The following is an 11,463-nucleotide window of genomic DNA, read 5'->3' on the forward strand; positions in this document are numbered from 1 at the left end:
TTTTTTTTTTTTTGAAACAGAGTCTCACTATGTTGCCCTTGGTAGAGTGCTGTGACATCACCGCTCACAGCAACCTTTAACTCTTTGGCTTAAGTGATTCTCTTGCCTTAGCCTCCCAAGTAGCTGGGACTATAGGCACCTGCCAAATGTTTAGCTGGCTCAGGCCTTGTTTGAACCTGGCACCCTCAGTATATGTGGCTGGCACCATAACCACTGTGCTACGGGCTCTGAGCCTGCTTTCATTTTCTGAATAGCCAATTCTAGCACTATTAACTAAATGCTGATTCTGAAGTACTCACTGTTATATATTTAATTTTTACATATCTTGGGTATGTTTCTGAACTTTTGTTTGAATAAACAAAAATCATACAATAAAACTGTATTGTTTATTAATTTAGCATTCTTTTTCTGGGACAGGTTTCAAAAACTTACAATGTTTAAATTATTGTAGTTTTGAAATAATATGAATTTATATCTATTAATTCATTTGAAATTTATTGACTGCTCCCTGTGTGCCATATACTATACTCAAAATTGGCAGTACTGTAGAGAGAGAAAAATGTTTGCTTTCCTGAGGCCTAAGACCTAGGGTACAGTTGGTTACACACAAGAATATGTAAACTTACTTAAGTACTATCAAGCAGAGGTATGTGGTAACTTCACAGCATATTAAAGAGCACTTTGACGAGAGATAGAGAGAGAGAGAGAGAGAACACGTGAGATATCTTGAATAGACAATTGAGCAGATAGGCTCAGGGGATAAATTTGGGTTAGAGAAAAAGAAATGTGTGAGTGATCTGCATATTGATGGTTAATGAAGCCACACAGAGCTGACACTGGTTAGGTGTAATATGTCTAGTAGGAAAAGAGACTCCTAAGAGCTGTCCTTGAAATTATAACATTTAATAGTGAGAAGAAGAGGATGAGCCTGCAGAAGATAAGTGATAAAAGTGACAAAAAGGTTGGATGGGGGTTATGGGTATAGAAGCCAAGAGCAGAGTTTCAGAAAGGAAGGAGATGGTGAGCAGTATTGAACAGATATTGAGGAGGTCAAATATGTTGAAGTCTGAGAAAATGCTCTTTGAATTATGAACATGCAGTTGACTTAGCCTGAGCTCTGTTTTGGTAGATGATGAGAGTAGAAGCCTACTTATGATGAGCTGGAGGTGGGGTCATGGAAATTGTGACTTATAGAAGTGTGACTTTGGAAGAGGTAAGGGTGAGCTGAACTCTCTCATGTGAGATGAGAAAGTTGTTTGTTTTAATGGGAGAGTCTTTAACATGTTTAGAAAATGATGGTGGGGATCTTTTTGAGAATAAGAGATCAAATACACAAGAAAGAAAGTAGAAGATAATCAATAGTGAATTTCATAGTTGAAGGAACGCAAGATAGCCAAGAATGACAGCTATTTTAGTGGGAAAATAAAAGGACTAGATGTATGTATTTGGTATATACATGTATATACATGTAATAGATACATGTATGTATTTGGTACATTCTAATTTGATGAATTCTCTTATGTGGGTGAGATAGGAAGTGTGAAGTAAGTTAGCACACAGTGAAGGAAGAAATTAGGGCTTTGAGGAGAGTGAAAGGTTAGAAAAGTTATTAGTGAGAGTAAGACTTATTCCCCCCACACTGCCCTTTTTTCACATATATTCTTTCAGATGAACAGTAGAATTACTCTATCATGTTCTTCTCCCTTCCCTGCCTCACCCCTACATCTTTCTGAGAATTTGGATGAGATTTCTTTAAAGTTAATAGATTAATTTAGGAAGAATTCATTTATTTACAGTATTTAAAGTACCTGCTGCAGCAACTGTATTTTCAAATCCCGTTTTATGTTCCTTAGCAGTTTAATAGATTACTTATTACAAATTCTGTTATTTCCTGGGTTGGTTATTATTATCATTGCTATTATAAAAAGGCCTTTGTTCTATTACACGTGTATGTTCTAAAGAATTTATTTATTGTTGATTCATTTAAAAGCTAGTTATTTCTGAAAATTTACTTCGTAACTAGATTCATATATTGATTCTAATAGCTTTTTAGATGATTTCTTGGTATTTCTAGGTAGACAGTATTGAATTTAAGGTATATCATTATACAGATATGATAATCCTAATACTTATAGCATTTTTTCTTATTCTATTCTAGTGGCTAGAACTTTGCAAACAATGTTAAATAACACAGGTGCTGGTGGACATATTTGACTTGTTCTTTCTACTGATGAGAATACTGCTATAGTTTTAACATTAAGTATTACAATAGCTCTTAATTTGGGGTAGAATTTAATCATATGAATTATATATTCCTTTATTTCTCTTTTATTGGATATCTTTGTTAGAAATGCATCTTGAAAATTATCAAAATCGGCTCGGCGCCTATAGCTCAACCGGCTAAGGCGCCAGCCATGTACACCTAAGGTGGCAGGTTCGAATCCCCAGCCCGGACCCGCCAAACAACAACAACGGCAGCAACCAAAAAATAGCCAGGCGTTGTGGCGGGCGCCTGTGGTCCCAGCTACTTGGGAGGCGGAGGCAGGAGACTCGCTTGAGCCCAGGAGTTGGAGGTTGCTGTGCTGTGAGCTGTAATGCCATGGCACTCTACCCAGGGGGATAGCTTGAGTCTCTGTCTCAAAAAAAAAAAAAAAAAAAAAAGAAAATTATCAAAATCCTTTTTGATACCTATCAGGGTTATAGTTTTTCCTTGATTTTTCTGCCAATTAATATGTCACTATTAGACTTTTAAATCTTTTTTTAATGTTTTACCTCTGATGTACCCTTTTCCCCCCTTTTTGAATAAAGTGTTGAAAATGTTTTGTTTTTGTGTGTGAAAAGTATAGCCTACCAAGGGAGAAGTGGCGTGTTTTTGGCAAAATAGTAAAAAGGTCTGAACTATGGGAGAGAAGGAGAATATGGTTCCTCACCTGTAGCACTAGGGGAGGAGGGAAAATACGCTTTCGTGGAAAGGCTTCCAATCTGCAGAGATTTAAAGATCTACAAGTTGGGAAACTTTTTTTTTTTAAGTTAAAATATTATAAGAAAATTATTCTTTTTTTTTTTTTTTGAGACAGAGTCTCACTGTGTCGTAGAGTAACAGCTCACAGCAACCTCAAACTCTTGGGCTTAAGTGATTCTCTTGCTTTAGCCTCCAAGTAGCTGGGGTTACAGGGGCCCCCCACAACACCCAGGTACTTTGTTGTTGTTGCAGTTGTGATTGTTGTTTAGCTGGCCTGGGCTGGGCTCAAACCTGCCAACCTCAGTGCATATGGCTCGTGCCCTAACCACTGTGCTACGGGCACCAAGCCAGAAAATTATTCTTTTCTGAAGCCCAGAAGATAACTTATAGATTGTTTTTAAATCACTATTTTATTTTAACTTGTGAAGATACTGTAAATAGTCTGTGTGTACTCTCTTACTGTTTGGCAGATGAATTCTGTATGATTGGTTGCCATTGAGAAATTTTATAAATATGTCTGTTCAAGTGAAATAAATAGGAGAGCTAGTACAGTGCCTGAAGGAAGTGAGTGAGCAATATTGTAAAGTCTTATCCTACCTCAGGGTATTCACTGCATTTAGCATTTATCACACTCTCATTATTTGAAAAGAAATTATTTAAATATAGGTTTACTATCCCTAATCTGAAATTCAGAATTCTATAAAATCCAAAATATGATGCTCAAAGAAAGTCTCAGTGGTGGCTCAGTGCCCGTAGCTTAGTGGGTAGGGCACCAGTCACATATTTAGAGACAGACCAGTTCAAACCTGGCCTGGGCCTGCTAAACAACAATGACAACTGCAACAACAACAACAACAACAACAAAATAGCCAGGCATTATGGCAAGGGGCCTGTTGTCCTAGCTACTTGGGAGGCTGAGGCAAGAGAATCGCTTAAGCCCAAGAGTTTGAGGTTGCTATGAGCTGTGATGCCACGGCACTCTACCCAGGGTGACATAGTGAGACTCTGTCTCCATAAAAAAGAAAAAAAAAAGAAAGTCTCAGTGGAGCATTTTAGATTTTGAACTTTCAGATTAGGGTATGCTTAACCAGTAAGTATAATGCAAATATAAAAATCTGAAATGATCCCAAACATAAAACACTTCTAGTCCCAAGCATTTTGGATAAGGGATCCTCAATTTATACTGGTGTAAAGGGACATATCATAAGTAGATTATATTTCAATTGAAGAGGAAGTGTCTTGTGAATTTAATAAATAATTTGGAAGACTTTCAAAAAACCAAAAACCAAGATTATCAATGTAATACTATATATACCAATAGTTGGAGTTAGGTAATACTTGGAAAGGTTAGCAGGAACAATAGAATTACCTAAGAGGTACTATGCTACTGTTAAGTTCTGGGGTTTTTGCTGCTGAACCTTTTTCATACAATGTAAGTTTAATTTCATATTATTAGTACAAGTGGCATTTGTTAATACCTGACATTCTTTTGCTACTTTTTTTCTATTTTGTTAGGTCTTAACTAGAGTGAATGTACCTTTTTGTTGAACTTGTTGTACTTTCTTTTTAATCTCTTCTTAAATATGTATATAAAGCCTTAGGGTAATTCCAAGTTCTGAAGATTCAAGCTGTCAATACATGATTTCACAGTGTTAATTAGCATTTCTCCAGTTCGTATCATACTTGCAGCATGAAGCAAATAAGTAATAATGGTGAATAAGGCACTTTTTTCTAAAGGAAACTGTTCAGTTCTGTGTTAGATTAGTATATTGTATGCTCCAAAATTTAGGAAAGTTATAAGGTTACTTGCTCCTTAGTAGTATATTGTGAAATTTATTAATGAAAGTAAATTAGCTTTTTTGACACCCCCTCCAAATGTGTAGTATATGAACATGAATAGGTTTCTGAACTTTAATTGAAAACTTGACCTTCAGATTGTCCTGTAGGATATTTTCTACCAAAAGAGGAGATTGCATTTTTCAAAGTGTGAAAGTTGGATTGTGCATTGAACTAGATTAGGAGGGTCAAAGCAAGGGGGCATGTGAAAGCAAGAAGTAAAGAACTGCACTAGCCTTGATCATTAAGTCCCTTCTCCTGGTGCTCAGACTCTTTCCTTTTGTTTTCTGTGCCTATTTCACCACGCAGTTGCATGATTATGAGCAGATTTTATAATCTTTTTGTGCCACAAAAATCTTTCACTTAAAAAAAAAAAAACTATCCTCCCTATCTTTTGCAAGCTTTCTGCAAAGTTTAAATGAAATACATAGTGTATGTTGAGAGTGTTTTGAAAAATGTATGTAACTATAAAGTATAAGATGGCAGCCTTTTGCTTCTTTTCAAGTCTCTTAATCTTCTTCTTCATCCCAGCACCAAATGGAAGGTGGTCCTTCTCATTTAGATCTCTCTCCTTTCATAAACCTCAGCCTTCTTTCTTCTTCTTGTCTAACCATGTGCCCTTCACTCAGTCTCAGCTTGTTAATTAACTTACTTCTTCGCCCCATCTCCCACTATTTTCTCTGGGTAGTCCCTCTGCTAGCTGTGGATATTCCATCTGTTCATTTGCCAAAGTGGTGGTAGCTTCTCTTTGGAAATGCTTTTTAATATTCCCTGTGGTTGTTGTGATTTTGGCTTGGGTAGGCTCTTTTCAAGAGCTAGTTGAAGGCATAGAGGTTAAAAGGTGTAACTTAGGAAGCCAATCTCATTTGTGATTTAAAAAAAATTGCCGCTATTTTAGATAAATCTGTTATTGACTACAGTTTATGATAACTTGGACATCTTATTGTCCTTGGCTTATATTTAAACAGTGTTCTTTATTTTAAGTGTGTTAAGTTCATTAGCTTCATAGGTACTCAGGGAACATAGGAACATGACAAACCTGAGTTTAAAATCTGGATTTGTCACTTGAAAGATGCAAAATTAGGGCAAGTTCTTTTAATTCTCTGTGTTTTAATTTCCTTATCCATAGGTTTATGATCACCTCAGCAGCTTTTTGGTCAGGATTATATTAATTACTATTCATAAAAACACCTAAGACAGTGCTTGACACACAGCAGGTGTTCTAAGAAGTGTTAGTTTTCCTTCCCTGAGACTGTGGGATTAAAATAGATGTACTATTTACTTACATATGTTGTTTGTTTTCTACATCTTTTTTTTTTTCCAGAACTATTCCATGGCAGTATATCTTGTAAAACAGTTGTCTTCAACAGTTCTTCTTCAGAGGTTACGAGCAAAGGGAATAAGGAATCCGGATCATTCTAGAGCTTTAAGTACGTATGATAAACTTATTTTATTTGTGCAGCTGAACTGTATTGTCAGGTTAGAGTAGGAGTTTCTCAACCAAAAAATTACAGGGTTTTTTTTTTTTTTTTAACTAGAGCCTGTTGTCAAGGTTTGTGAACTTACAAAATAAGCCCTTAACAGTGGTTTTCATATCCTTGTAATAAGCTATATTTTATAATCTATATTTTATTGATCTGAAAATTAACTTTGTAAGTCCGTGTCATAACTTAAATCAATCATAATTAAATGTTTAAGGAATTTTAGGAAATGGCAAGGAAATCTTGGCATAAATTTTGAGAATTATTTTAGATTATTGGTTTATCCAGGAAAACAGGGTTATGTGATGGCTATGCCCTTGCATTAGCAAAGTAAAAAGAGTCAGTGGGGTGGGAGAAATAATAATGATGTGGGTTCTGCCATTAATCAATATGTGGCCTCGGACAAGTCACTCTATTCCTGAGTGTCATGTTCCCCATCTGTACCAACATGTTTGTACCGTACAGTTTCTAAAGCCTCTTCAGTATCTTGGTTCGTAGGTGTGAATTTCTGGATGGTTCATTTTGATGTGTTGGATTTGAGATGTAATGTTTGCTAACAGACTATTCTGGCTTCAGTTTTTAAGGGTTGAGGCCAGAGGTCAGTGGCCTTTTCAAAGAGGTAAACTAAGTTCTTCCTTCATTTTCTTTGTTAAAAGAAAATAAATAATTATAGGGAACAAAACTTTTACAAGCAAGAATTAGAGAACTATCCTTTAAAGACTCTTGATGTTAGTTGATTAATGTAGTTTGCTGTCAGATTTGGAGTTAGGAGCACTCTGGTGGAAAGAGTTAAGACAGTAGGGCCAGCTTGCCTCTCACTTTCTTGTGTAAGCATACATGTTATCCTTTTCTGTAAACTATTTCTATGTCAGATGAAAGATCCCAGTACCCCCTGAATATCATTGTGCCCATAATAGTTTATTGAAGGATTTTTCTATATTAAAAGGGCCCTTTTAAAAATGGAGGTAACCATAAGTCAGAGGAAGCACACTTTTGGTTAATGTCGCCGTAGGCATATGTAGACACGTGATGTTGACATGTGACGGAGGGAGAGCTAGAATGACAGCACTGGTTTGGAACCATTTGGCAGGGATAAGGAAATAGTGGGGATCCTAAAAGAAGAGAAGGGGCAGACATCTGCCTTGAAGAAGAGTGCAAGAGAACTTTCTTCACAGTCTTGCTAAAGTTATTCCTGGTCATTCTGTTGAGAATCTTTATATGTGCCTCAGAGTGTTAGAATTTCAGTCAGTCAGAAAGCATTATGGACTCATGTGAGCCTAAGTGGATAGGGAATACCAAGAAATAAGGCAGATAAAGCTGTTATATTTAGTAACAACAACAATAAGGCAAGCTGTCTTTGATCAAGCTGTTCACTCTTTTCTACTTTTAGCTATAGCACCACCTGCAGGGAGATGGAAGTGCGAAGCTGGAATTACTTTATTTTCTCTAAGAACCTCTGTTAGCTAGTATTAAGCAGCTTTTGCTTAATAGTACTATTTTTAGCTATTTATTTCAAAAGCTACTTACTTCAACTCCTAAATACTTCTGGATATGGAGAGTAATTGCATGTTGGATGAGGTTTCTGTGGCAATTTGTATCTTACTTATTGGCTAAGGGAACAAATGGAATATTAATATGCATGCCACCAGTAAGAAACTTGTTGTAATGCACTAAAGAACACTTTATTTACCTTTATGCTAACTATAAAAAAGAACTTTCCCAATAAATTAATATAATTAAGTATTGTTTAAAATTGACATAGCTACTGGCTATGTGCCTGTAATTTTAGCACTTTAGGAGGCTGAGCTGGGCGGATCACTTTAGAACTATCTTAGGCAACATAGTGAGACCCCGTCTCCACAAAAAAAATTTAAAATTAGCTACATGTGTTGGACGGTGCCTGTGGCTCAGTGAGCAGGGCGCTGGCACCATATACCCAGGGTGGCAGGTTTGAACCCAGCCCCGGCCAAACTGCAACAAAAAATAGCTGGGCATTGTGGCAGGTGCCTGTAGTCCCAGCTACTTGGGAGGCTGAGGCAAGAGAATTGCCTAAGCCCAAGACCTGGAGGTTGCTGTGAGTTGTGATACACCATTACACTCTACTGAGGATGACAAAGTGAGACTCTGTCTCAAAAAAAAAAAATTTAGCTACATGTGGTGGGATGAACCTGTAGTCCCAACTTCTCAGAACCTGAAACAAGAGGCTCACTTGAGCCTAGGAGCTTGAGGTTACAGTGAGCTATAATCATCCCATGGCACTCCAGCCTGAGTGACAGAAGAAGACCTTGTCTCAAAAAAAAAAAAAAAAAAAATGACAAAAAATAACTTAATAAAAGGAAATGTTAATTATCTCAGATAGTTTTAAAGAATCAAACTACTTACAAAAATATTTATTGTAAGTTATTCTTAACCTTACAAATAAATTCTTCTAGCAAAATTTTGGTGAAATTTTAGGTTCTGTTATCTTTTTGAAAGAATAAAGTTGGGCTCAGCGCCACAGCATAGTGGTTGTAGTACCAGCCACATACACCAAAGGTGGCAGGTTTGAGCCCAGCCAGAGCCAGCTAACCAATGACAACTGTAAGAAAAAATAGCCAGGCATTGTGGCGGGTACCTGTGGTCCCAGCTGCTTGGGAGACTGAGGCAAGAGGCACCACAGCACTCTACCAAGGGCGACATAGTAAGATAATGTCTTAAAAAAAAAAAAAAGAAAAAAAATAAGCTTGGTAGTATTTAGACTTTTCACAGAAAAATCCATTTTCTGATTCACTTAGAAGGTTTTTTGTCCTGTGGTTTTCACCTTTGTATGGAATTAATCTCCTTACAGCTATCACAAAAACAGTCTTTTACTAACTCTAGATCAAGTTCCTTACTGTTTTCTCTTCTTTCAGCATTTACTTCACACCGTAGCTATAATCTGTTCAAACGCTATCCCCCTCTCTCAGCACTCTGCTGGTGCAAGAAAATCAGGGCTACAAGATGTGAATGCTCTAAACTGCCTATTTCTTCCTTAGTCTTCATGGCCCCATAATTACCTTTCAACTTACCTAATTTGTACCCACTGTATTCCCTTTAGTGTCAGGAGGAAATGTTCCTTTTCCTGCTTTTCCTGCTCACAGTTAATCTTTTATTCATTTATTCTTCTCATTTAAGAAATTATATTGAGAGTACTTATGTTCCAGGCATGGGAGAATATTGCTATAAACACACACACACTATCTGTGCAAACCCCAAAGTTTGTAGGCAGATGGGAAAGACAGATATTAAATAATTATACAAGTCATTAATGAGTTATACTTGTGACATGTGCCTCAAAGAAGATAGACAGGGAATTCTGTAAAGGTGCACAGGGGAACATAGTCCTCTTTGATGTTGTGGTGCTTAAGACAATATTAGAAGGACGAGGAAGAATTAAGCACAAAGATGGGAAGGGAATATGCCAAGGGAAAAGTCCAGTAGAGCTAGAGTGGAGAGAGCAGAGGAGAGTGACTAGACAGAGAGAGACAGGTGTACGTTCATATAGAAGATAGAAAGCCATTAAAAGGTTTTTTTTTTTTTGAGACAGAGTCTCACTACATTGTCCTGGGTAGGGTGCCATGGCATCACAGCTCACAGCAACCTCAAATTCTGGGGTGCAAGTGATTCTCTGGCCTCAGCCTTTCAAGTAGCTGGGACCACAGGCACCCGCCACAATGCCCAGCTATTTTTTGTTGCAGTTGTCTTTGTTGTTTAGCTGGCCTGGGCTGGACTCAAGCCCACCAGCCTTGATGTATGGGGCTGGTGCCGTAACCACTCCCATTAAAAGATTTTTAAACAGTGGGTGGCGCCTGTGGCTCAAAGGAATAGAATGCCAGCCCCATATACTGAAGGTGGTGGGTTCAAGCCCAGCCCTGGCCAAAAACTGCAAAAAAAAAAAAAAAGATTTTTTTAAACAGTGGATAATCTAATCCTCACTTTGTGGACTAAATCAAAGGGGGCAAGGCTCATGCAGTGAGGCCAGTTAGGAATCTATACAATAGTGCATGTAAGAGATTATGGTGTCTCGAACCAAGGTGGTAATAATAGAAATAGATGAACTGAAGAGTAGAAATTATATTGATAGGCGGGGTAGTGAGGAGTCAGGGATGAGTTCTAGGCTTCTTACATAAGCACCAGGTAACATGGTAGTGCCATTTGCTGAAGTGGAAAACAGTGTTGAAAAGATGAGGTTGCAAGGGGGAGATCAGAGTGTACTCTCAGTCTTGTGTTTTGAGATGTGATGAAACATAAAGGTAGAGATGCTCAGTAACAGTGTTAGGAGACCTGGCTCATCTCTTACTTATCTGCTCTTTGTCCTCTGTTTTCAGTTTCTCCCTCCTGCAGCCTTTTCCTGTCACCCTTCCCTGTCAAGCTTTTCATTAAAAAAAAAAAAAAAGAAAGAAAACATGCTCCCCACTAAGTAAAGCTCTGTGTTCCTTCTGTTGTTCTTATCCAGATTTATGAAAGAGTAGCCTATGTTTGCTCTTTTTATCTCACTGCTGCAATTCATTAGTGGTCTTTTAACTCTCCCCCAACCATTTCTTTGAAACTGCTAATTCTGATGTCACAAGTGATAGTCTGATTGCCCAAATTAAAGTATATCTTTTCAGTTTTCACCTTAAATGAAATGAAATACTTCTGCTGCATTTGACACGGACTACTTTCTCCCTAAAGTTCTTTTCTTCCTCTTCTCTGACCACTTTTTCTTAATCACTTGTCTTCAGGGAATCCTGTTAAGGGAAACATCCTAAATGTTGGTGTTTTCTGGGGTTTCATTCTTGGCCCACTTTTCTACATATTCTTGTGGTTTAAACTAGCACCCACCCCCAAACATGGCAGATCTCACTCCTGAATTTCAGACTTGTATTGCTAACTGACTTCACCTTTAAACAGTCTGCTGATTCCCAAGTGTTTAAAACTAAGCACTCAAGTCCTGTCAAACTTACACCCTAAATATTTTTCAAATGTGTTTTCTCTCTATCCCTACCATCATTGCCCTTGTTTAAGTTCTCATATCCTGCATTTACTTTAAAAATGTATTCTTGGCTCGGCGCCTATAGCTCAACCGGCTAAGGTGCCAGCCACGTACACCTAAGGTGGTGGGTTCGAATCCCCAGCCCGGACCCACCAAACAACAATGACAGCTGCAACCAAAAAATAGCCGGG

General features: G+C 37.6%; 1 protein-coding gene across 1 annotated transcript in view; it reads left to right on the forward strand.

Annotated features, from left to right (window-relative positions):
• Positions 1-11,463, forward strand: part of PIAS1 (protein inhibitor of activated STAT 1) — a 144,011-nt gene that overhangs the window by 99,114 nt on the left and 33,434 nt on the right. Inside the window, exon 7 of the mRNA XM_003784457.3 lies at positions 6,123-6,228. Coding sequence (XP_003784505.1) covers positions 6,123-6,228 — 106 coding nt within the window. The remainder of the gene's footprint in view (positions 1-6,122; positions 6,229-11,463) is intronic.

Source organism: Otolemur garnettii, unplaced genomic scaffold, assembly GCF_000181295.1.
Source record: "Otolemur garnettii isolate 467f Iridium unplaced genomic scaffold, OtoGar3 scaffold00011, whole genome shotgun sequence".
Lineage (NCBI taxonomy): Eukaryota > Metazoa > Chordata > Mammalia > Primates > Galagidae > Otolemur > Otolemur garnettii.